This window comes from Puma concolor, chromosome A1, assembly GCF_028749965.1.
Source record: "Puma concolor isolate L17-30 chromosome A1, mPumCon1.1.hap2, whole genome shotgun sequence".
In the NCBI taxonomy this organism is placed as follows: domain Eukaryota; kingdom Metazoa; phylum Chordata; class Mammalia; order Carnivora; family Felidae; genus Puma; species Puma concolor.
Window position 1 is genome coordinate 242,005,006 of NC_141667.1, and position 27,311 is coordinate 242,032,316.

The 27,311-nt window shown below is 42.1% G+C and overlaps 1 protein-coding gene across 1 annotated transcript in view; it reads right to left on the minus strand.

The window, feature by feature from the left end:
* Window positions 1-22,891: 22,891 nt before the first annotated feature.
* Window positions 22,892-27,311, minus strand: part of ATP12A (ATPase H+/K+ transporting non-gastric alpha2 subunit) — a 29,314-nt gene continuing 24,894 nt past the window's right edge. Inside the window, exons 18-23 of the mRNA XM_086715658.1 lie at window positions 25,820-25,943; window positions 25,485-25,630; window positions 24,872-25,005; window positions 24,631-24,732; window positions 23,914-24,005; window positions 22,892-23,829 (exon numbers count right to left, since the gene is read on the minus strand). Of these exons, the coding sequence (XP_086571784.1) occupies window positions 23,801-23,829; window positions 23,914-24,005; window positions 24,631-24,732; window positions 24,872-25,005; window positions 25,485-25,630; window positions 25,820-25,943 (627 nt within the window). The 3' untranslated portion in view covers window positions 22,892-23,800. The remainder of the gene's footprint in view (window positions 23,830-23,913; window positions 24,006-24,630; window positions 24,733-24,871; window positions 25,006-25,484; window positions 25,631-25,819; window positions 25,944-27,311) is intronic.

Consider the following 27,311-nt stretch of genomic DNA (forward strand, 5'->3'; position numbering starts at 1 on the left):
TCTGTTTATGTTCTCTTTTCTTATCAGTCTTTAATTGTTTCACGTGGATTGGTCTTGCTTTTTTTTTTTTTTAATTTTTTTTTCAACGTTTATTTATTTTTGGGACAGAGAGAGACAGAGCATGAACGGGGGAGGGGCAGAGAGAGAGGGAGACACAGAATCGGAAACAGGCTCCAGGTTCTGAGCCATCAGCCCAGAGCCTGACGCGGGGCTTGAACTCACGGACTGCAAGATCGTGACCTGGCTGAAGTTGGACGCTTAACCGACTGCGCCACCCAGGCGCCCCTGGTCTTGCTTTTTTGAGGCAGATTGCACTTTCCTAAAGATGGCTCCCATATTATTCCCTGCAGGGTGCTGTTGACACCCTTCCTGTTAGTGGTGGTGGGTGAGAAAGATGGTACAAAATGAAGCTGGAGAGGTGGACAAAGGCAGATTATACGGAGCATTGTAGGCTATGCTAAAACTTTGGATTTTGTTAAGCAGGGGAATGATATGATTCAAGTGCTTTCTCTCTTAGGTTGTGGGGAGCAGTTGGTAGCGATAGGTAGAAGAGCTTCAGTTGTTGTTTTTAGCTCCAGAATAAGGAGCTGTTCTCCTCATAGGCTGGAGATTCTCCTACCCAGGATGTTGCTTACCAAGGAAATGAAAGAAGGAAATGGGCCTGTACACCACCGAAGCAGAGCAGTATAGTAGGAAGGCTTAGGTTGGCCAAAGGTCTCTAAGAACACTTATTACTTATGGACCTCAGCCCTCATCTGCAAAATGGGCATGATAATAGTCACTGCCTTGTAGAGCTGCTTACAGGGTTCACTGAGATAATGCTTGCAGAGGGCTCCCACAGTGTCTGACACACAGTGAGCGCATGAACTAAAATGGACTCTTGTTGACTCCTAACCTGCTCAGGGTTTCTGGTTAGTCCCTTCTATCTTTCAAGAATTTTGAATGAGGAATTCAGTGGGGCCATGAAAAATACTCCACACCAGGAGACAGATAAATTCAGTTTTGTCATTGATTATCTGTGTGACATTAGGCAAGTGAATCTCTTTGAGATTCATTCTTCTTACCTGTAAAATACCCAGATCATTCCTCAGATTTATTATGAGAATTAAGTGTGAAATGGCTTTGAAACAGTCCACTGTTAACAAGTGTCAGGTATTAATGCTGTTCTTAAATAACACTTGCCCTCCCATGTTCCTGGAGATGTTAATGAGTGGAAAGAATTTGGGGCTGTGGCCAGGGGCAGCATACACTTGAAAAAGATGAATGTGTGGTGGAAACTACAGCAGCCTTCTCATTACACTTTGTGCCCTAAAATCCGGTGGCCAGACTGCATTAGCATTCATATCGCATGAGTGAGACATGAGACATGGCAAGTGAGCTCTCCATTGGCAGGTTTTCCAGGTCTACTCTTTGGATGAACCTGAAATTACCTTTCAGAGGTTGGCCCAGGTGAAGCATGAGGGGTCCTGAAGAGGTCTGGCTACAGTGGTCTGTAGTCCTCAGTCCTTTGGTCTGTAGTCCAAACCTAAATTCTTAGAGCTGTGGTTTTTCTTCCTATAAAATATAAATAGTAGTAAACCTACCTCCGGCTTTTGATTCCCACAATACTACAAAACTAAATGGAATTTTAAAAATTGTGTAAGACTATTCACATATTTTTGAGGTTTTCTTTTTTATGTTAATATATAAAAATCACTATGGAAAGTATTCTTGGAGAGTGCATTCTCTTCAAGTAGAAGAAACTGAAATAACTTTGGGTTTCACAGGCATTGACTGATCCCTCTTTTATGAGAGACAGTATCACACAGTGGCTAAGAGCACAGACTGTGGAGTCAGACTGGTTAGGTCTGATTCCTGACTCTGCTACTTAAAGCTAATCATGTGTACCTGGACAATGTACTCACTCTCTCTGTGCCCCAGTTTTCCCATTTGCAAAATGGGATAACAATATACCTGCCTTTCAAGGTTGTTGGGAGGATTAACTGAGTTAACATATATAAAAGTGCTTAGAACAGTGTCTGGCAAATGATAAGCACTAAATAAAACCCTGTCTGTAGTCAGTGCCTGGCACAGTTTTTAGCACCATGTAGGGCTTCTAGAACTGTGTTGTTTGCGATGTTGTTTCTTTTCTTTTTGGAAGTAGTTTTAGGTTTGTAATAAAATTAAGAGAAATATAGAAAGATTCCCCATGTACCACCTCATCCCACACACCCATAGCTTCCTCCATTATCAACATCATTCACCAGAATGGTACATTTGTAATCGTGAACAGACCTACACTGACACATTACAATCTCCCAAAGTCATAGTTAAACATGGAGTTCGCTCTTGGTGTTATATATTCAATGGATTTAGACAAATCATTATATCATAAAATATTTTCAATGTCCTGAAAAATCCTTTGCCTATTCATCTCTTCCCCCTCCCCAACCACTAGCAACCATTGATCTTTTTGCTGTATCTATAGTTTTGCCTCTTCCAGAATGTCATATAGTTGGAATCATATGGTATGTAATCTCAGATTAGCTTCTTTCACTTAGTAATATACAGTTAAGTTTTTTCTACATCTTTTCATGGCTTGATAGCTCATTTCTTGTTAGCACTGAATAATATTCAATTGTCTGGAGGTACCACAGTTTATTTATTCATTCATCCACTGAAGAACATCTTGGTTGCTTCCGAGTTTTGGCAATTATGGATAAAGCTCCTATAAACAGCTATGTGCAGGTTTTGTGTGGACTTAAGTTTTCAACTCCTTTGGGTGAATACCAAAGAGCATGATCGCTGAGTCATATAGTAAGGGTATGTTTAATTTTTGAGAAACTGCCAGACTGTCCTCCAAAGTGGCTATGCCATTTTGCATTCCCATCAGCAGCGGATGAGTTACTGTTGCTCATATCCTCACCAGCAATTGGTGTTGTCAGTGTTTTGGATTTTAGCCATTCTAATAGGTGTGTAATGGTACCTTCTCGTTGTTCTAATTTGCATTTCCCTGATGACATGTTATATGGAGCATCTTTTCATGTGTTTACGTGCTATCTGTGTATCTTCTTTGGTGAGGTGTCTGTTAAGGTCTTTGGCCCATTTTTTAATTGGATTGTTTCTTACTTGCTGTGTTTTAAGAGTTCTTTCTTTACGTGGATAAGAGTCCTTGATCAGATGTGTCCCTGTGTTTTCTTTATGCTTGCCGTCCTTGTCCCACTGAGCTAACTTGACTCAGACATACCCCCTGTATTAAGGAGTCAGACTTCTTCTTTTTGATGTTTGCTGACAGCTTTTAAACTCATCTTTTCTTTCTGTCCCACATCGGGAAAAGATAATAAAAGCCTGGGTATTTTCTCTTTTGGAACCCTCAACTCATCCTCACCCCTACTTTCCTTTTTCTGTTCTCACAAGCCATTTTTGGACCTACTTGGAAGCAGAAAGTCTCATTATGTGAGTAATAAATCTTTCCATACCCTCTTGGTGTATGGTTTCGACATCACCAAATTTGGGGTGGGGTCCATTCTGTTTAATCAGAGTGGCTACAACACCCTCTCTCCAATAACACACTATGTGAAATGGCTAATTACTGTTTATGAAAGAGCTAGCTGAATAATATATAAATAGAATGGCTGCTACTTTCTGGGGAATTCAGATGAATCAGAAGGCCAAGACAGTACAGATTTTCCATGTTGTCCCTAATCTGTCACTTTTAGGTGGTAAACAACTACTGCATTTTGGATACAAACAGGACACATATTGAGGAGCTAACCATTTTGGAGATAATCTAAGTATTTGGTTTTAGTCTCTGAAGATTAGACCATCTTTCTGGAATGGCCCCCATGGAAGCTGCTTGAACAGTTGGTGGTTAAAGGAGGTATCTTTCTCCTGAGAAAGCCCTACATTCTGTTGTTATTTGACCCCAACTGCTAAGTAGGGCAAGGTTGCTGGTTTTGAGCATAAGTCCTTATTTCAGTAATTTATTAAGAGTCCAGATTCTCAGATCCCCTATGGAAAATGTTGAATAACGTTAGGAATATGTTGCCACACACTTGATGAAATGTGGTTTAAACAAGTACTAACATCTCTTTCCTCACGTCTTCCTCCTGAGATGGATAGAGGCCATCATTATTGTTCTCTTACAGTTGAGGGGATCACAGTGTTGAGTGGCTAAATGAGTGGTCCATGAATATGTTTGGATGGAGAGTCCTGGCCCCCAGACCTGTGCTTTTTCTGCCAGGTCTCACCAAATGCACAGGGTGACCATGCATCCTGGTTAGCCAAGGACACCCTTGGTTGGGCCTCTTATCTCAACACAATTATTAATAGGGCCTCATTTTATTTTCATAAGTGTCCCAGTTTGAGTGATAAATTATATGGTTGCCCTCCTAGTACAGAAGATCCTAGGGTATTTTTAGGTGACTAACAGTCTGCAGTGATTTGTATTTGTGCTTATTATTATTCTTACTGGACTCAGATCATATTAATTTGGGGAAACTGGTACTTTGCAAAGATTGTTGGAGGATTTCATAGCCAAGAAAGGCCTCCCTGGCCTTCTTCCCCTTGTTTCAGTTGCACTTTGAGTATAATGTAACTCTCATCACGGTTGTTGAAGGACTTTCTTACTTAGCATATCTAAACCAACACTGCCTTTTTTTTTTAATTTTTTTTAACTTTTTTTTTTTTTTTTTTTACTTATTTTTGAGACAGAGAGAGACAGAGCATGAACAGGGGAGGGTCAGAGAGAGGGAGACACAGAATCTGAAACAGGCTCCAGGCTCTGAGCTGTCAGCACAGAGCCCGATGCGGGGCTCGAACTCACGGACCGCGAGATCATGACCTGAGCCGAAGTTGGCCGCTTAACCGACTGAGCCACCCAGGCGCCCCCAACACTGCCTTTTTAACAGCTTCTTGAGAGAACAGAATTGGAAAAATCCTGCCTCTGGAAATGTGTGTGTGTGTACATAAGTGATCATGCCAGCTTGGAAGCATTTTACTTCAGAGAAGTCATCTCTAAGCTAATGGAAAGCTGTGATAATGATCATCATGAGAATGACATTGATAATAAGAGCTACCAATTATTGAGTGCTTACTATGTGTGACACACAATACTTACCATTTTATGTGTATTAAGTCTTCTGGTCTTTACAACAGTTACATTAGGTGAGATAATATTACTATCACTATCTTACAAATGAGCAAACTGAAGTACAGAGAGAGAAAGTTATTTGTACAAGGCTTTACCAGCTAAATAAATTCAAATTGTGTAGGTAAGGAAACAGCCCTGGAAGCTGACAGGTCACAGTATTCCCAACTGAGCATGAACAATTTTCAAAGACTCTAAACACGACTCAGATACATCCACTCTGTGGCCAAGGTGGAATGGGGGTGGAAATACAACTACTTGGTTCATGTCTGAACCTAGAAAGAGATTAGAAATAAATATTTCTCTTTTCCAGCTAATGTGAGTTTCTTTATCCATGACAGCTTTCACCCCCTTTAATCCCCCCACCTCCTGGATAAAAATTACCAAGATACCCAACCACCAATTTGCCCTGGTTTCTTGATGGCATGCAATCAAAACTAACTCTTGCTCCCCTAGACCTTCCTTAGACTCTCCCAGGACAAACCAGGTCCTATAGCAAGACCCTTCAAGTTCTACTGCACTGAGAGCCCCATGATTTTCTTGGTGTCCTCTTTCCTTTGAAGCAGCAAGTGAACTCAACCTCACTTTGTTTGACTGCAGGTGTGTTTCTGGTGCTCTTCGGTTGCTGGGCTTTGACGATGCCCAAGTAGGCTGATTCCAGGGCCCATATCTATTAGCATTATTACAGACTGCCTTTCTTTATGCTTTTCTGACTCCCAATCATATGTCACTGTTTTTCAGTGATATCACCACATGTCAGCTTTCTGCCCCACTCAGCGTGGGCACGGAGCTAGGGAAATTTTAGAAAAAGTAATTTCTAGAATATGATATGATGCTGCAGGAGGCTCAGCATAGTGAGGACTGAGAAGGGGCTCATCAGACTTGATGAGAGCTGCCCCAGTGGAGAAAAAAGTCAGACTTCAAGGAAATTAGGGCAGGGGAAGCAGAAACAGTAAGGGATTTTTTTTAAAAAAATCACTGTTGATTTCTTTTATTCTTGAGTATTTCCCTCTTTTTAGAAAACATAAATATGTAAATAAATAAAAATAAATAAATAAAAACAATATACAGAATCAAACAACCTAAACAAGGGATGCTATTTTCTGCTACACTTTATAGATCCATTGGCAAAACAAGATAAAACATGCAAATGCCCATTTTCCAGTAGTAGAAGCATAATGAAATGCAAGGGAACCCACTTTTAACAAATGCAAGGGAACCCACGGAAACAGAGTGAAAATCTAAGCAGATTATATGCAAATAATTAAAATGCATAGGTATTCCATGAAGATGGATCCCAGACTGCCTCCTCTCTCTTTTATTGGAATCTCTGAAACCATTTCATTGGAAGAGAAAGTGGATTTTAGCAGAGTGGGAAAAATAACAAACATTCATAGTAACTTAGAATTTTTCTACTTTCTTTACATGTTCAATGGAAACCTTCATAAAATTATAAATGAAAGGACACATTATGAAAATTTTCTTTGAAGAGAAAAAAAGCGGTCTTAACTGGAAGGAAAATTTTGGAGTCTACGTTCTTCTAAGAGAGACTACTTTTTATGTGAAGTTTGAGAATGAAGAGGAGAGCGATTATTTCTCTGTGTGCTCAAATTACAAATTATAGTGGCCATTAATGACTACTTGCTACTCTATCAGTTAGCACACCCCTACCCTGTGCTTAGTCTGATTTGTTCACTATTTTGTGAGTATTGAGAGCCTGTTATTTGCCTAAAAGTATACTAAGCTCCATGAAGAATATAAAAGAACTAGAGGACAATACACCTGAAACTGATACAGCACTGTATGTTAATTGCCCTGGAATTAAAATACTACCCTTCCCCAAGAACCAGAGGACATTATCACTACCGGTTGAGTAGTTGAATAAATCTGTTTTCTATTCTCTTAAAGGAAGGCATGGGCAGAATGCCACCCCTGGGATAGTCTATAGGAGGATTTTCTTGAAGGCCAAGAAGTTGAGTAAATGCAGAAATTAGGGCATTACCTGTACCTTTTTTTAAAATTTAAATTTGGGACTGGGTGCCTGGGTAGCTCAGTTGGTTGGGCATCCAACTTTGGCTTAGATCATGATCTCACAGGTCTGTGAGTTCAAGCCCCGCGTTGGACTCTGTGCTGACAGCTCAGAGCCTGGAGCCTGCTTCGGATTCTGTGTCTCCCTCTCTCTCTGCCCCTCCCCCACTAATGCCCTGTCTCTCTCTCTCAAACATAAATATTAAAAATAAATTTTTTTAAATTTAAATTTGGGAAGAAGGAAGATGGTGGCGTAGGAGGACTCTGGGTTCACCGCGTCCTGCTGATCACTTAGATTCCACCACATCTGCCTAAATAACCCAGAAAATGCCAGAAGACTAACAGTACGGACTCTCCGGAGCCAAACATAGACGAGAGGCCCAATGGAAGAGGGTAGGAAGGGTGGAGAAGTGGTGCATGCTACACGGACTGGCAGGAGGGAGCCGGTGCGGTGTAGGGACAGCCCGCCAGGCAAGGCAGAGCCCCCGAAATCTGGCTTGCAAAAGCGGAGGGGCTGGACTCCGTGAGTTCTGACAGCCAGCGGGACTTAACATCTGGAATGGTAAAACAGCTCTGCTCTTGGAGAGTGGGGAGGGTGAGAGGACACCAGGAGAGAGAGTTGTTGAGGCCTGGAAGACAGAGCTCAGCTCGGGGTAGGGGGAACAAAGGTGCTGGTAATTGCCATCTCCCTCTCCAATCCCCCAACCGAAATTCCAAAGGGAACCAGTTCCCATCACCGAACTGGCTTGCACCATGGAAATGCCCAATGCTATGCTTCTATGGATCTGCCTCCCTTCTGGTGCTGCAGGGCCCCTCCCTCAGGGGACCACTGTCAGCAAGCGAGCTAAGCCTGCCCCTCCTGCCCCTGTGCACCTTGTGGTTCCACCCCCACTAATATGCCCGATCCCATCAAAGCTGGACCACAAGCCTGGCAGTGTGCAAGTAGCACTGACAGGGGCCACACCACTCCACAGTGAGTCCTGCCCCTGGGACAGGGGAAGATAAGGTACACACCAGTCTGACTGTGGCCCCAGTGGTGGGCTGGAGGCAGACATCGGGTCTGACTGCGGCCCCCTCCACCAACACAAGTTACTCTGGACAGCACAGGGGAAGTGCCCTGCAGTTTGGAGCTACCCCAGGGACCATGCAAAATGATGAAACGGAAGAATTCTCCTCAAAAGAAACTCCAGGAAGTAGCAACAGCTAACAAATTGATCAAAACCGACTCAAGCAGTATAACGGAACAAGAATTTAGAATAATAGTCATAAAATTAATTGCCGGACTTGAAAAAAGCATAGAGGACAGAGAATCTATTGCTACAGAGATCAAGGGACTGAAATAGTTGTGAGGAGCTAAAAAACGCTATAAATGAGGTGGAAAATAAAATGGAGGCAGCCATAGCACGGATTGAGGAGGCAGAGGAGGGAATAGGTGAATTAGAAGATAAAATTATGGGAAAGCAGAAAGCTGAGAAAAAGGGAGATAAAAAAAATCCAGGAGCATGAGGGGAGATTTAGAGAACTAAGTGATGCAATCAAACAGAACAATATCCGTATCATAGGAATTCTAGAAGAGGAAGAAGAAGAGAGAGAAAGGGGCTAAAGGCTTACTTGAACAAATCATAGCTGAAAACTTCCCTGATCTGGGAAAGGAAAAAGGCATTGAAATCCAAGAGGCACAGAGAACCCCCTTCAGACGTACACTTGAATCAGTCTTCTCTACAACACATCGTAGTGAAACTGGTGAAATACAAGGATAAAGGGAAAATTCAGAAAGCAGCTAGGGATACACAGGCTCTAAGTTACAAAGGTAGACTCATAAGAATAGTAGCAGACCTATCTACTGAAACTTGGCAGGCCAGAAAGGAATGGCAGGAAATCTTCAATGTGATGAACAGAGAAAATATGCAGCCGAGAATCCTTTCTCCAGCAAGTCTGTCATTCAGAATAGAAGGAGAGATAAAGGTCTTCCCAAACAAACAAAAGCTGAAGGAATTCATCACCACTAAACCAGTCCTACAAGAGATCCTAAGGGGGATTCTGTGAGTGAAATGTTGCAAGGACTACAAAGTGCCAGAGACATTACTACAAGCATGAAACCTACAGACATCGCAACGACTCTGAACCCACAGCTTTGACTAATAACACTGAATGTAAATGGACTAAATGCTCCAACCAAAAGACATAGGGTATCAGAATGGATTAAAAAACAAGACCCATCTATTAGCTGTCTACAAGAGACTCATTTTAGATCTGAGGACGCCTTCCGTTTGAAAGTGAGGGGAGAGAGAACCATCTGTCATGCTACTGGAGGTCAAAAGAGTAGTATGGCTGGAGTAGCCATACTTGTATCAGACAAACTAGACTTTAAATTAAAGGCTGTAACAAGAGATGAAGTAGGGCACTATAAAATAATTACAGGGAGTATCCATCAGGAAGAGCTAACAATTATAAATGTCTATGTGCCGAATACGGAAGCCCCCAAATATATAAAACAACTACTCACAAACATAAGCAACCTTATGGATAAGAATGTGGTAATTGCAGGGGACTTTAACATCCCACTTACAACAATGGATAGATCATCTAGACACAGGATCAATAAAGAAACAAGGGCCCTGAATGATACATTGGATCAGATGGACTTGACAGATAGATTTAGAACTCTGCATCCCAAAGCAACAGAATATACTTTCTTCTCGAGTGCACATGGAACAGTCTCCAAGATAGATCACATACTGGGTCACAAAACAGCCCTTCATAAGTATAAAAGAATTGAGATCACACCAGGAACACTTTCAGACCACAATGCTATGAAACTTGAAATCAATTACAGGAAAAAGTCTGGAAAACCTCCAAAAGCATGGAGGTTAAAGAACACCCTACTAAAGAATGAATGGGTCAACCAGGCAATCAGAGAAGAAATTTAAAAATATATGGAAACAAATGAAAATGAAAATACAACAATCCATACGCTTTGGGATGCAGCAAAGGCAGTCCTGAGAGGAAAATACATTGCAATCCAGGCCTATCTCAAGAAACAAGCAAAATCCCAAGTACAAAATCTAACAGCACACCTAAAGGAACTAGAAGCAGAACAGCAAAGACACCCCAAATCCAGCGGAATAAGAGCAATAATAAAGATCAGAGCAGAAATAAACAAAACTATAGAGCAGATCAGTGAAACCAAGAGTTGGTTTTTTGAAACAATAAACAAAATTGATAGACCTCTAGCCAGGCTTCTCAAAAAGAAAAGGGAGATGACCCAAATAGATAAAATCATGAATGAAAAGGGAATTATTACAACCAATCCCTCAGAGATACAAGCAATTATCAGGGAACACTATGAAAAATTACATGCCAACAAACTGGACAACCTGGAAGAAGTGGACAAATTCCTAAGCACCCACCCACTTCCAAAACTCAAACAGGAAGAAACAGAAAACTTGAACAGACCCATAACCAGTGAAGAAATTGAATCAGTTATCAAAAACCTGCCAACAAATAAGAGTCCAGGACCAGATGGCTTCCCTGGGGCATTCTACCAGACATTTAAAGCAGAAATAATACCTATCCTTCTCAAACTGTTCCAAAAAATAGACAGGTAAGGAAAACTTCCAGACTCCTCCTATGAAGCCAGCATTACTTTGATTCCTAAACCAGACAGAGACCCAGCAAAAAAAGAGACCTACAGGCCAATATCCCGGATGAATATGGATGCGAAAATTCTCAACAAGATACTAGCAACTCGAATTCAACAGCATATAAAAAGAATTATTCACCATGATCAAGTGGGACTCATTCGTGGGCTGCAGGGCTGGTTACCATTTGCAAATCAATCAATGTGATACATCACATTAATAAAAGAAAAGAAAAGAATCATATGATCCTGCCAATCGATGCAGAAAAAGCATCTGACAAAATTCAGATTCCTTTCTTAATAAAACCCCTTGAGAAAGTCGGGATAGAAGGAACATACGTCAACATCATAAAAGCCATTTATGAAAAGCCCACAGCTAATATCATCCTCAATGGGGAAAAACTGAGAGGTTTCCTCCTGAGATCAGGAACACGACAGGGATGTCCACTCTCACCGCTGTTGTTTAACATAGTGTTGGAAGTCCTAGCATCAGCAATCAGAACACAAAAGGAAATCAAAGGCATCAAAATTGGCAAAGATGAAGTCGAACTTTCACTTTTTGCAGATGACATGATATTAAACATGGAAAACCCGATAGACTCCACCCAAAGTCTGCTAGAACGGATACATGAATTCAGCAAAGTCGCAGGATACAATATCAATGTACAGAAATCAGTTGCATTCTTATACACTAGTAATGAAGCAACAGAAAGACAAATAAAGAAACTGATCCCATTCACAATTGCACCAAGAAGCATAAAATACCTAGGAATAAACCTAACCAAAGATGTGAAAGATCTGTATGCTGAAAACTGTAGAAAGGTTATGAAGGAAATTGAAGAAGGCATAAAGAAATGGAAAAGCATTCCGTGCTCACAGATTGGAAGAATAAATATTGTTAAAATGTCAATACTACCCAAAGCTATCTGCACATTCAATGAAATCCCAATCAAAATTGCACCAGCATTCTTCTCGAGGCTAGAACAAGCAATCCTAACATTTGTATGGAACCACAAAAGACCCCGAATAGCCAAAGTAATATTGAGGAAGAAGACCAAAGTGGGAGGCATCACAATCCCAGACTGTAGTCTCTACTACAAAGTTGTAATCATCAAGACAGCATCATATTGGCACAAAAACAGACACATAGACCAATGGGATAGAATAGAGACTCCAGAATTGGACCTACAAAAGTATGGCCAAGTTATCTTTGACAAAGCAGGAAAGAATATCCGATGGAAAAAAGAGTGTCTTTTTAACAAATGGTGCTGGGAGAACTGGACTGCAACATGCAGAAGAATGAAACTAGACCACTTTCTTACACCATTCACAAAAATAAACTCAAAATGCATAAAGGGACCTGAATGTGAGACAGGAAACCATCAAAACCCTAGAGGAGAAAGCAGGAACAAACCTCTCTGACTGTAGCCACAGCAATTTCTTACTTGACACATCTCCAAAGGCAAGGGAATTAAAAAGCAAAAATGAACAATTGGGACCTCACAAAGATAAAAAGCTTCTGCACTGCAAAGGAAACAATCAACAAAACTAAAAGGCAACCAACGGAATGGGAAAATACATTTGCAAATGACATATCGGACAAAGGGCTAGTATCCAAAATCTATGAAGAGCTCACCAAACTCCACACCCGAAAAACAAATAATCCAGTGAAGAAATGGGCAGAAAACATGAATAGCCGCTTCTCTAAAGAAGACATCCAGATGGCCAACAGGCACATGAAAAGATGCTCAACGTCACTCCTCATCAGGGAAACACAAATCAAAACCACACTGAGATACCACCTCACGCCAGTCAGAGTGGCTAAAATGAACAAATCAGGAGACTACAGATGCTGGCGAGGATGTGGAGAAAAGGGCACCCTCTTGCACTATTGGTGGGAATGCAAACTGGTGCAGCCGCTCTGGAAAACAGTGTGGAGGTTCCTCAAAAAATTAAAAATAGATTTACCATATGACCCAGCAACAGCACTGCTAGGAATTTTCCCTAGGGATACAGGAGTGCTGATGCATAGGGGCACTTGTACCCCAGTGTTTATAGCAGCACTTTCAACAGTAGCCAAATTCTGAAAAGAGCCTGAATGTCCATCAACTTTTGAATGGATAAAGAAATTGTGGTTTGTATATACAAAGGAATACTACTGGCAATGAGAAAGAATGAAATATGGCCTTTTGTAGCAACATGTATGGAACTGGAGAGTGTTATGCTAAGTGAAAAAAGTCATACAGAGAAAGACAGATACCATATGTTTTCACTCTTACGTGGATCCTGAGAAACTTAACAGAAGACCATGGGGAAGGGGAAGGAAAAAAAAAGTTAGAGATGGAGGGAGACAAACCATAAGAGACTCTTAAAAACTGAGAACAATCCGAGGGTTGATGGGGCGTAGGAGGGAGGGGAGGGTGGGAGATGGGTAATGAGGAGGGCACCTGTTGGGATGAGCACTGGGTGTTGTATGGAAACCAATTTGATAATAAATTTCATATTAAAAAAACAAAGATAAAAAAATAAAATAAAATTTAAGTTAGTTCTAAATTTAAATTTAGTGAACTGAATTTAACATATAGTTCACTATATGTTAATATAGCATAGTATTGATTTCAGGAGTAGAAATTAGTGATTCATCACTTACATATAACACTCAGTGCTTATCCCAATAAGTGCCCTCCTTAATGCCCATCACCCATTTAGCCCATCCCCCCCACCCACCTCCCTTCCAGCAACCCTCAGTTAGTCTCTATATTTAAGAGTCTCCTATGGCTTGCCTCCCTCTCTGTTTTTGTTTTATTTTATTTTTCCTCCCCTTCTCTTATCTTCATCTGCTTTGTTTTTTAAATTCCACGTAGGAGTGAAATCATATGATATTTGCCTTTCTCTGAATGACTTATTTTGCTTAGCATATATATTTGCTACTTTCTACATATTTGCAAAGTTAACTTTTACTCCATTCTTAGTGATTTCAAGTTAATGCTGTATTATTACTACCTTTAATTTCTTTATGGTTATATGAGCATGGAGAAAATGAGGAAGATTGCATACCAACTTGGTAACACAGATTCCCTGGAGTGGGTGGCAGGGAGAAGCAAGCAAAAAAGAAAAATCTTGCACACCATATACAAAAATAGACTCAAAATGGATTAAAGATCTAAATGTGAAACCTAAAGCCATAAAAATCCTAAAAGAGAGCACAAGCAGTAATTTCTCTATGAGCTGTACCAACATTTTCCTAGACATGTCTCCTAAGGCAAGGGAAATAAAGCAAAAATAAACTTCAATGACATAAAAATAAAAGGCTCTTACGCAATAAAGGATATGTTGTTTAGAGTTATCAACAAAACAAAAAGAAAATCTACTGAATGCAAGAATATATTTACAAATGATATATCTGATAAGGGGTTAATATCTAAAATATGTAAAGAACGGATACAACTCAACAAAAAGGCCAAAAAATCTGATTAAAAAATGGGCAGAGGACACAAGTAGATGTTTTTCCAAAGAAGACATACAGTTGGCCAATAGACACATGAAAGGGTGTTTAACATCATTAATTATCAGAGAAATGCAAATCAAAAATCACAATGAGATATCACCTCATGCTTGTTAGAATGGCTGAAATAAAAAACATGACACAAGTGTTGGCAAGGATGTAGAGAAAAACAAACCTTTATGCACTCTTGGTGGGAATAGGAATTGGCACAGACATTCTGGAAAACAGTGTGGAGGTACTGAAAACATTAGAATAATGATCCAATAATTCTACTACGGGGTATTCTACTACTGGGTAACAAGGGAAAATGAAAACACTAATTGGGAAAGATAAATGCACTCCTATGTTTATTGCAGCATTATTTACAATAGCCAAGACATAGAAGCAACGTAAGTGCCTATCAATAGACAAATGGATAAGGAAAATGTAGTATATACAAAATGGAATATTATTACACAGGCTTAAAAAGTATGAGATCTTGCCATTTGCAACAACATGGATGGACCTAGAGGGTATTATGCTAAGTGAAATAAGTCAGACTGAGAAAGACAAATACCAAATGTATCCACTCATAAGTGGAATCTAAAAAAAAAAAATGAATAAACAAACCAAAAGCAGAATCAGGCCTATAAATACAGAGAACAGACTGATGATTGCTGGGATCAGGGGGGGTGGTAGGGCAAAATGAGTGAAGGGAAGAGGAAGATACAGCCCTTCAGTTATGGATTAACTGGAATACTTATGGAATAAGTAAGTCACAGGAATAAAAAGCTGAGCATAAGGAATACAATCAATGATATTGTAATAATCATATAATGGGGACAGACGGTAGCTATACTTGTGAACATAGCATAATGTGTGAACTTGTCAGATCACTAAGTCATATACCTGAAACTAATGCAACACCGTGTGACAGCTGTACTTTAAAAAAAAAATGGTTAAGATAAAAAAAAGAAAAAAGATTGCATATAAAAAGTATAATATATGGGTGTATGGGTGGCTCAGTTGGTTGAACATCTGACTCTTGATTTCAGCTCCGGTCACCATCTCATGGTTTGTGAGATTGAGCCCCAAGTCAGGCTTCGTGCTGACAGAGCAGAGTCTGCTTGGAATTCTCTCTCTCCCTCTCTCTCTCTGTCCCTCCCCCTATACATGCCCTCCCCTTCTCTCTGTCAAAATAAATGAACATTAAAAAAAAATTTTAAAGTAGGGGCGCCTGGGTGGCTCGGTTGGTTGAGCATCCAACTTTGACTCAGGTCATGATCTCTCTGTGAATTGAAAGCCCCGCGTCGGGCTCTGTGCTGACAGCTTGGAGCCTGGAGCCTGCTTCAGATTCTGTGTCTCCCTCTCTCTGCCCCTACCCTGCTCATGCTCTGTCTCTCTCTGCCCCTCAAAGATGAATAAACGTTAAAAAAAATTAAAAAAAAATTGGGGCGCCTGGGTGGCGCAGTCGGTTAAGCGTCCGACTTCAGCCAGGTCACGATCTTGCGGTCCGTGAGTTCGAGCCCCGCGTCAGGCTCTGGGCTGATGGCTCAGAGCCTGGAGCCTGTTTCCGATTCTGTGTCTCCCTCTCTCTCTGCCCCACCCCCGTTCATGCTCTGTCTCTCTCTGTCCCCCCCCAAAAAAAATTAAAGTATAATATGCATAGTATAATAGGACCCCATTAATTAAAATTACATATGTATGTCAGTGTTAATGAAAAAATAGATCTACATCTGGTGACTATAAAGTGAAAAAATAAGGAGCAGCAACTGAAAGACATGAGGGCCTCATAAGTTCATGCCCTCAGCTGCCCCGTGAGGCAGATATCATTATCCCTATTCTAGAGACGACAGATGAATACTGAGAGAATGCCATAGTAATGTAATAAATGGAAAGCAGTATTTAACCTAGCTCTATCTATCTGACTCCAAGACCCAGATGTTTTTCCACTACGAATAATCCTTTTCTCCTTCACTTCTGAATCCCTCTCCTTTCCTTCTGTCTTCTGAGTATAGGTCTTTTCATGCTTCTGTTTCTAGGTCTGTTTTCTTAACTCATTCCCTTGTTGACAGTCTGTTCCAAGCTCCTCCAATCATCCATTCATCATATAATTATTGAGCATGTACTATGTGCCAGGTACTTTTCTAGGCCTTATCAATGAACCAACGAGACCAAAGTTCTTGGCCTCTGGGAGCTTACATCTCAGGGCTTGTCCATGGGGAGACAGGCAACCAAACAGATCATCATGTAAAACACGGAGCATGTCAGGTACTGAGAATTGCTAAGGAGAAAAATGAAGCATGGAAAGGGGAAGGTAGTGTTGGGGTGTTGGTAGTCATCAGACAGATCTGGGAAGGGTGGGATGGAAAGAAGCCTGGGGGTATTTGGGAGAAAGCATTTCTAGTAGAGTGAGCAGCCAGCACAAAGGTCCCAAGCTGGGTGACCACTTGGTATCCTGAAGGAGCCAGGTCAAGGCCTGTGTGAACAGATCACAGAATAGAGGTCAAAGGCACATTGCACAGGGCCTTGCAGGCCAATAAGGACTTGTGAAGTTCTAATAAGGATAGCAAACACCTTTTGAGCTGCTACTAGGTGCTAGGAACTCTTCTAGGTGCTTTACACCTATGGGCTTGTTTGCCTGTTGAACAAAGTCCTGACTCCTGAGCCAGTCACTCAAGGGCTCCACTGTCTGCTATCCTGGCTTACCTCCCACTGTCCCCTAGGACCAGCCCATGGTTTCCCACCCTAGACATTAAAAGGAATGATCACAGACCTGTCAGGGGCAGTGGCCCTTTAGTCTTCTCCAGGGAATTTATGGCTTCAGAGGGTCAAATTATTCCACCATGACTGATGTCATAGAGGCTCAAGTATGTCAACGAGATGCTGGTGTAATAAATTAACATTATGAAATAACTGCCATGGGCATGAGGTCTTTACGTTCCCCAGCCAGGCTTTCCTCCCCTGGTTGATTCAGAAGTCAGAAAGTCGATACATGAATTTGGAATTAGGGAAAGCAGATGTGGTTTGTGACCTGATGTGGGCCTGCCAATACCTGTCCTCACCTTAGGTCTAGACCTACCAGGGGAGCCATCACATGGGTCGGTGAGACCAGGCTCCTTCCTTTTGACAGGCATGAGTGGGTTTATCAACCAGGCCTCAGCATTCCTTTTCTTTGTCTCTGTTGTGAACAGCTGCTTTCTGACTGACAGTCTTTAGCATGGGTCTTATTTAAGATAACTCTGCCATCTCTGCTTTGGCCCTGGATGAGTTCATTTGATTTTTACTCCCACAGGCAACTTTATTTCTGTCTCTTGGGGGTTTGGTCACAGATACTGCAGCCCCCCAGGGGCAACCAGGAAGAATACTGGACCCAGGCACACAGGGTTCAGAAGATGTGTCTGTCTGCCCTCCAGTTACTTCACCTGGGTATCTTAAAACCTACCTTGAAGAGGACTGGCCCTGGGACACACTGTGACCTACTGGAACACACCTCTGGCCCCTGCCTGCTCCTTTCCCTAGCTGCGATGCTCTGCCTCATCTCTGCCATTGAAATCCCACCTCCTAACGGCTGAGTAGACCTGCAGAGGGTGGTCTGAATACCTCTGCTGCCTGTGTCAAACCCTGACCTCGATCCACAGCCCATTTACAAACGTGCCTTTCCTGTTGTATCATTTGCTCCTACGAGGCTAGCACCACACTAATCAATCCTAGTTTCCTCACATCTTTTAGCCTGGTGCTGTATACCTAGTACGTACTTGATTTTGTTGAAAAATGAAAGCAAGAGGGAGAAATTCCATGTTATGACTATAAAATGCAAAAAGAAAAAAAACCAATAAATTCTTGTATTTTCAGGCTTACACAGTGCTTTTCTCTACAACATTTGTTTATCTTTACAATAACTCTGTACAGGGGAGCTTCTGTCTCTTTAAAGTAAATCAGGTTTTTGTCTTAAATTTCCATTACATTTTATCTTAGAGCCTCTGGACCGAGAAGATAAAATCTGGTGAGTTGTGTTCTGGTATGTAAGAGGAGAGGGTCGAGAACAAAGAATGGGGTCTGGGGAGGAAGGAGCCTGGCCAGAGAGCTGGTCTGAGGTGGAAAAAACAGCATCAATGAAGCAAAAGTGGAAAATGGAAGGCAGGCCCTGGGGCTTGTTTGGGCAGCTGGCTGGGGAAGATTAGCCCCCCTGGAGTTGGTAGATATCCAACTGCACCAAAGCTAGGAGCCCCTGAAAGGAGTGAATGGCAGTTTTCTTCCTCTCTTTTCATTGTGAAAGGATATTTTTCAAAGAAAAGATAAAATCATGGCTCTAGAAGCAATGGAATGAACAAGTCTTAAAGATTTTATTGGCTTATTATTTAGATGTAGGAACCAGTTGTTAGAACCGGTTGAAAGGACAGAAAGCATGTATTTCTTTGTAGTCAAGGAATGTCAGAAGATTGTGCAAATGGAATGAACCTGGCTTTTCCAGAGGAAGGAGGATTGTCCCTCAGGAGATGGGAGTCTTTTGCATATCTATAGACAAGGAATATTTTGAATTGCTGTCAGTTCTTGATAACTTTAAATAACACCTGAAGGGTGTGATCTAGACAAGCAGGTAGTTTTCCATGGAAGCACAAATTCTCCCTACATCATTTCACAGATTCTAAAATTGAGCACTTAGTGGAGCAGAAGAAATCCACAGCACTGGGCAAGTTACTTCACCTGAGTCTCCGTTTCCTTATTTGTAATGCAAGGTTGACACTACTAACTGGTCCAGTTGTTGTAAGCATTAATGAGACAATGCTTTTAGGAAGGTGTCACAGTGCCCAGGATGTAATAGGGTATTTAATAAATATTAGCTATTTTTACTGTTCTGTTTGGGAGACATTAAACTCCACAGGTGGAATGATGATGGCAGAATGAATGAATGTGGAGACCTTATGCTCTTTATAAATGTAGAGTCAGGAGCAACTAGCATATGTACATTTAGATGTATATCTAGTTCTATCTATTTAAGAAGTCTCCTAGGAGGAAGATCCTTGCCTCAATATTTTTTCTTTCTCTCATCTTGATGATCATGGAGTCAGGGAAGTTGGTGACCTTTCTAGTGGCCTGATTTGGATCATCTACAGGTAACTTCCCTTACAAAATTCTTCCATGGAAGTGTTTATATAGTTAAAGGCACACACACACACAAGAGCCAAGTGCACTTCACACACTGTTCTCATACCTGTTACCACCTGCATAGTCTAAATCATAGCTTTACTTGCCTAACTCACCTCCTTACATCCATTCTTTCCTGGCCCCCCTCCTGTCCTCTATGTAGAAGCCCATGTGATTGTAACATGTAAACTGGAGCAAATCACTGCCTTTATTAATAAACTTTAATAGTGTGACATTGTATTTGTAATGAAATCCAACCTCCTTCATAAGGACTATGAGACCCTATGTGAACAGATTCTTGCCTGTTTCTCCAACTGCCTGATTAACCAGGCTGTTAATTCTGTTAATTCCTGTTGCTGTCCATATTCCTGCCACCTGCTGTTCATGTCCCTGCTGTCCACACCTCACTGTGTCCCCTCTTCTGGAATTCTCTTCTCTCTGTTCTTGACAGTGGCTGCTCCTTGTCACTTACCTCCTCAGAAAGGACTTTCCTGGGGTGCCTGGGTGGCTCAGTCGGTTGAGTGTCTGACTTCAGCTCAGGTCACTTACCTCCTCAAAAAGGACTTTCCTGGGGCACCTGGGTGGCTCAGTCGGTTGAGTGTCCGACTTCAGCTCAGGTCATAATCTCACGGTTTGTGGGTTTGAGCCCCGCGTCAGGCTCTGTGCTGACGGCTTGGAGCCTGGAGCCCGCTTCGGATTCTGTGTCCTCCTCTCTCTCTGCCCGTCCCCAGCTTGCACTCTGTCTCTCTCTCAAAAATAAATAAAACATTTTAAAAAATTAAAAGAAAAAGGACTTTCCTGACCACCCCACTTAAAGTAGGCTTACCACACCTCCCCATCCTATAGTTTACTCTCTAAGCCTCATTATGTCTTTTCAAACCCTTTTGCAATTATATTTTTTCTGCCACTCCATTGGAGTACCAGCTCCATGATTCTGTCTTGTTCCCTGCTGTATGCTCAGACTGCACAGTGGGCAATCTACATCTTTGGTGAATAAATAAAAATCTCTTAGAGTTGATAAATCTTTCATGTCTAATGACAGGCAAAATAAATATTCACTTTATTATTGCTGACAGGAATGTAAATTGAGACAGCTTATCTGAAAAGAAACTTGGTAATGTGTATCAAGGGCCTTTAAAATGCTCCATTTTGTTTCCACTCCATTCCATAGAAATCAATTATAAAATAATCAGAGAGGGGCGCCTAGATGGCTCAGTCAGTTAAGTGTCTGACTTTGGTTCAGGTCATGATCTCATGGCTTGTGGGTTCAAGCCCTGCATCGGGCTCTGTGCTGACAGCTCAGAGCCTGGAGCCTGCTTCAGATTCTGTGTCTCCCTCTCTCCCTGCCCCACCCCTGCTTGTGCTCTGTGTCTCTCTCTTTCAAAAATAAATAAACATTAAAAAAAATTAAAAATATAAAATAATCAGAGATGTAGTACAAGATTTAATGACAAGATACAGCCTTTTTTTTGTTGTTGTTAAAGATGAATAGTTTGAAATAAATCAACCAACAATGGGGATGTGATTAAAGTACTCTCAGTATGGAATATTGCACATTATTAAAAAACATGTCTTCAGGGGCGCCTGGGTGACTCAGTTGGTTAAGTGTCCAACTTCAGCTCAGATCATGATCTTGTGGTTCATGAGTTCTTGCCCCACATCAGGCTGCCTGCTGTAAGAACAAAGCCCACTTCAGATCCTCTGTCCGCCCCCTCTCTCGGCCCCTCCTCTCTCTCTGTCTCTCTTTCCCTCAAAAGTAAACATAAAAAAAAGACCAAAAAACCCCCACATCTTCAATGGTGAGTAAAAAGGCAGAATGGAAAACTTTGTATTTCAATTTTGCCTGAAAATATATATGTATAGAAAAACCCCAAGGAAATAACTACTATGTTATATGTTACTAGGTAGTTAGATTCAGGATGATTTTAATTTTCTTTTTACTCTTGGATATTAGAGTTTTCTAAAATGAGCTGCAATTTTATAATCTGAATAAAACATAGATTAAAAAAATAAAGACTCAATAAATCTGGCCTCATTTTTATCTGTCTGAGTTGCTGTGAATGTGCCACACCAATTAAAATTAACTCTGCTATTTTTTCTAAAATGTATCTAGGCCTACCTTAGTGGGTCAATGAAATAGTCCCTCCAACAAACAAACAAAAATAACCTCTGATATGGGATTTTATTGCCTTATTCTGTCTACCACTTAAGAAAGCTATTTGATCTATGACTCTCATTTCTGGAATTCCTTAGTTATGTGTTCATTTTACAAATATTTGAGTGTCAACTTTTTGCAAGAGTAGTGTATGTACAATATGAAAGTAATTCTAGATAGGACTCCTGCTGTGAAGAGACATCTACTTCATATGTTACTCCTTTCAAACTTACTTCAAAGTCAAGTGAAACCCCTTAGAGCGTTGTGTTGTATTTATAGCTTCCCTGGCTGGCTCTGGCGGGACCAAGAGCTACCAACCTTCACATCCAGGAGCACTCAGACAGCCTGGCAGGAAACAGAGTGAGGACAAATTATTCTTAGTTGAAGTTTAGAAAGCATTAGCTGCCTTGTCAAGACTGGAATGAGAAGGTCATGATGTCGCTGCCTGGAAGGGTTTCCAGTTCACTGCTACTACTGATGTGAGATTAACCCAGTGATAATTGGGGCTAAAAATACAGATGAAAGACCTTGAGGACAGCAATACGATTTTCACTTACATATACACACATAATACACATTGTATATTATAAGCTATTTACATAAAGCTACAATGATGGCCCCTGACCTCTTTTATGCTTCTCAATGTGACCCCTGAGAAAATGACAGAGTACTATGGCTCTGTGTCCCCTTCTTCCTGTTCCAGAGACACCAGCCTAGAGCCATCAGCAGCAGAATTTCCTTGTTTAAATGAGCAATGGAGGAGAGGTGATGGGGTAGGCTGGGAATGGGAAAGTTTAACCACATGCAATTTTCAGGTTCTGTCAAGTCAGTGCTACGAAAATTGCTTTCCCTAGGGCCAGTGATGAAAGGTGTATCCTCCCCCAGAAATCCTGACTTGGAATATAGAACGGGGATATTGGAGAGGGGAGTTCAGAAGGTAAACCCTATATTTTAGACCTGCCATAGAAAAGTAAAATGACTGAAAGAAGAAAAAAAAATTGAAATTACATCTCATTTTTTTAAATGTTTTTTTTTATTTATGACAGAAAGAGAGAGACAGAGCATGAGCAGGGGAGGGGCAGAGAGAGAGGGAGACACAGAATCTGAAGCAGGCTCCAGGCTCTGAGCTGTCAGCACAGAGCCCGATGTGGGGCTGGAAGTTACAGACCACGAGATCATGACCTGAGCTGAAGTCGGACACTCAACCAACTGAGCCACCCAGATGCCCCTCACATCTCATTTTTTGGTGCCCTATGTTCTGCATTCTAGAAAAACCCAAATTAATTAAAATACCACAATGAGACCGGGTTTTATAAAACATCTTTTACTTAAAATGAAGCCTCTTAGGGGCTGTCAACATGGATGTATGTGTTAACACACGAATAAAGCGAAGTTAAATCATGACATAAAATTAATGCCAGAGAGTGCTTTGCAACCATTTTATGAGAAATAAATATTACTGTTTTAAACCCCAGTTCTTCTCTACTGAGGTTGAATCCTGATAACTGAAAACTCCTTTGAGTCGAGAGAGCATTTGGACTGGGATATGCAAAACGGACACGGAGCTCAGTTTGGGAGGAGTTGGTGGGTCAGTCTCGGGAGTGGAAGGCAATGAGGGAGGAAGGGCACCGACAGGACTGGCCAGATGATGAGGGCTGCAGATGGGTGGTTGACTGTTAAGAAAGATGTCTCAGGGTCAAAACTGAGGTTGTCCATGTTACTGTGATGTAAACCTGCCATTACTTCCACCTTTTGCAACTCTTCAGCCGAATTAACTTTTGAGCAGGGTGACCATGAAATTATAAGCTCTCTGGGAATTCAGAGAAATCTAGGAAGGTCACTGGGCTTTTAATAGGGTATGGAATGGAGGTTTGACCAATTCTATCTAGCAGGGAAATCTGAGCAGCTGGCTGCATCACCTAAGGCAATTTAACATGAGTGGACTTTATATACACTTACATGTCATTCTTCCCTACTCCATTCCCTTGAAATTCACATATTTCTAAACAAGGAGACGGAAATAGAGATGCAAATCATATATAAACAGTTGAATTTCTGCTTGAAAGTACAAAACCTCAGTGAGTATCTTTCATACTGCTTTCTGCCTTCTCTTTCTGCATTTGGATAAGTCCTTATTGCAGTGGTCTCCCAGACAGCAGCCAGAAGATAAAGAACAGGCTCAATGTGCAACTGGGAATCTTGGGAAGTGAGGTGGTCTTAGTAATACATGTTCTTGTCCCACCAGCCTGTGGAGGTAGAAAAAGTTAATGAGAAATGGGGAGTCTGTTGAAGTGGATAAACAGAGTCTCAAAAATTATGTTACTACTTACTTCCAGGGTAGAGTCTGATGAAAAGTTTTCGGACCTCATCATACACCCAAATCAGAATGGCATATGGCACAGCCACAAACCAGTACTGAGGCCTGGAAGCAGGAGGGAGGAAAGTCAGTCTGAGTGCATCCAAAGAAAAGGCCCAGCTTCCTGCCCATGGGCAGAGGGCTTCTTGTTCATTTTCTCTGCCTTACTGGACAGAACAATATTGGGTCATATAGTGTAAAACTGCGAAGCTTCTTATTTTACCAGACTGTGACTGGTAGAAGCAACATCTGCCTATGAAGTGTCCTATTAGATGAGGGTAGAGCTGGGATGGTGAAACCCATTTCCTCTTCTGGGAAAACTAGCAGGTCTAAGTCTCTAATATAGTACAGATTCAGTCTTACCTCTTTTGAAAGCCTGGAGAGGAAAGAGTTCCCTGGAATCCTAATGTTCACTTAGGCTGTGACAGCTCAGAATATGGCTATCTCTGGAGTGCCTGGCTGGCTCAGTCAGTTAAGCGTCCGATTTCGGCTCAGGTCATGATCTCACGGTTCGTGAGTTCAAGCCCCACATTGGACTTTCTGCCATCAGCAGGAGCCCGCTTCAGATCCCCTTCTCCCTCTTTCTCTGCCCCTCCACACTCACTCTTTCTCTCTTTCAAAAATACATAAACATTAAAAAAAATAATAACAGGGCTGGCTCTTTCCTGCCCACTGTTGAAGAGAAACTCACCGGAGCATCGTGAAATTCAGGGCTGTGACACTTCCAAGCCCATAGGAGAGGATTAAAGCAATGATAATCTGTGAGGCAATCCCCAGCCAGATGACTTTATTTCTACAAGAAACATAAAAGCAAACAGATTCTGAATTCACGTGGCCACAGGGCCACACACCGGTGGAGTCACAGGCATGACCCTCATCATTCCTGTGTCGAAGGCCCAGGGCTGAACTATAAGGCTGGATGTGGGCAGTACCTAAAGAGGCCCTGCTGGAAGATGGAGTTCCTTCTGGTTTTCCTGATGAGCACATCCGCTATCTGCTGGACCATGATGCCAACAAAGAAAGCTGTGTAGCCTGTCCATTCTAAGTATTTCCTCTGGTACCATGTCTGTCAATGGACAAAGAGGAGACCGTGAGACCCCAGATGGAAAACTTGAAGGAGATTTCCATGCAGTTCTATAAAGCTTTACTTTCTCCCCACCTCACCACGATTGACAAAGGATCATCTCCTTGTGCTTGGAAAGAAACTTTATTTTCTTTAACCAGTTGAGTAGGGAAAGATGCTAACTTAATTGACATGGCCCAACTGTGGGTGTTGTTGGACTGGTTACTCCTCCAAAACAATTGCAAAGCCAAAGTAAGAAAAGTGACCTCAAGGCATGTGATTCAAGAGAGAAGGCTGAGTCCTGGCAAAGGCCAAACCAATGTAACCAAGGGGCCCACAAGCCCTATTAACTGAGAAAACTTTTACTTTCTCTGTCTCATTAAGGCTGTCCAGGGAATTGAAAGTTCTGCATGAGTCTGGACAAGGCCGTGAGAGGAGGGGAGAAACAGGAGGACGTTGAAGGGAGAGTCTCCTTCCCTTACCCATTGCTGTCCGTAGCTGTCTTCTAAGTCATTCACATTGCCGTTTTCCCATTCTACCCGGAGGTCAGCAAGAATGCTGGGTTTAAAGCCCTCCTGCGCATACACGGTGAAATACACAACAAAAGCTCCCACAGCTTGCATGAGACCTAAAAGCACAAAAGAGGTAAGGGTAGAGGTTCTAGAATGACTTCAGAATTGCGTGTGCACTCATTCTCCTCTTGGTTTCTCCTCTCATCCCAACCCCACCCCAGATGGAAAAACAGTTTCTGCCTGTGACTGGAATGCATTCTCTGGGAGGTCCCTCGTATGACAGGTGAGAGGTGCTCTCATCGTACCAATGTGCAGGTAAGAGTATATGGCAAGTTGCTGGTTCACCAGTCTGTCCTTCTTCTTATGGCGAGGCTTCCTGTTCATAATGTCACTTTCAGCTTTCTCATAAGCCAAGGCAATAGAGGGAATCTAGATGGGGAGAGAGTCTGTGAGGCCTAGCCCTGAAACACTGTGCGGTACCAACAGAGTGACAGTGGCAGTGGCATAGCCAGGGGCCTCAGGGTAGGTGGTGGGGTGGTGGATGATAATGGTGGTGGGGTTACGGGGTTATGGAACTGGTCTATCCAGGGTGTAGACAATGGGGGTGGATTGTTTCTAGAGAATTTAAAAACAGTTGGCTTTAGGGGCACCTAAGTGGCTCAGTCGATTAAGTGTCCAACTTTGGCTCAGGTCATGATCTCGTGGTTCATGAGTTCAAGCCCCACGTGGGGCTCTGTGCTGACAGCTTGGAGCCTAGGGCCTGCTTTGGATTCTGTGTGTCTCTCTCTCTCTGCCCCTCCCCTGCTCGCGTTCTGTCCCTCTCTCTCAGAAATAAACATTAAAAAAAAAGAAGAAGAAATTGAAAAGAGTAGGGGGGGGGCGCCTGGGCGGCTCAGTCAGTTAAGCTTCTGACTTCAACTCAAGTCATGATCTCACTGTTTGTGGGTTTGAGCCCCATGTTGGGCTCTGTGCTGACAGCTCGGAGCCTGGAGCCTGCTTTGGATTCTGTGTCTCCCTCTTTCTCTGCCCCTCCCCAGCTCACACTTTGGCTCTCTCACTCTCTCTCAAAAATAAATAAACATTAAAAAAAATAGTTGGCTTTAAAAATCAATCTACTTTTTATTATCAACATGTGCTGGCAGTTCTAAAGATGCTAATTATAAAACACTTTTCCCCTCTGGGGCAGATTTTTCCTGCCATCCTCTCCCCCTTCGGCATGCCACTAGGTCACACTGGTTCTCTCACAGGCCCTCCCACCTGGAAGGACTTTTAGGGACAGATCGCTGGGCCCCACCCCCCACCCCCAGACTTTCCCAAGGCCAGAGAATCTGCATTTCTAACAAGTTCCCAGGTGATGCCCTGACCACACTGCAAGAAGCACTGCAGTGGAGAAAACGAAGCAAACTGAAAGAGCCTGCAAAGTGATCTGACTGTAAACCATGAAGGACCCCAATTCCCCTCTAAGGTAAAGATGGCTTTAGTGTCTCTGCAATGTGGAGATTGCCTGGGTATTACATAAAACAAGAGGGTAGAAGCCGGCCATTTGCAGGGCCATTCTCACTGCGAATTCTGTTCGCTCCCTATTGCCTTTTCCTCCCTTTGCCTGTGTAAGCTGGAGCCATGTGGATAACTGTCATGATGCTTTCTTAAATGGATACATACTAGAAGAAGGGAGGGTTTAGGTGATGTTATTGTAGGTCAATATGAGGCCTGATAAAGTATTAATAACTGCTAGTTCTTACTGTGTTTAGGTGAGGGGCTTCCAGACCACAGATTCTTTTACTTAACAAGGGGCAG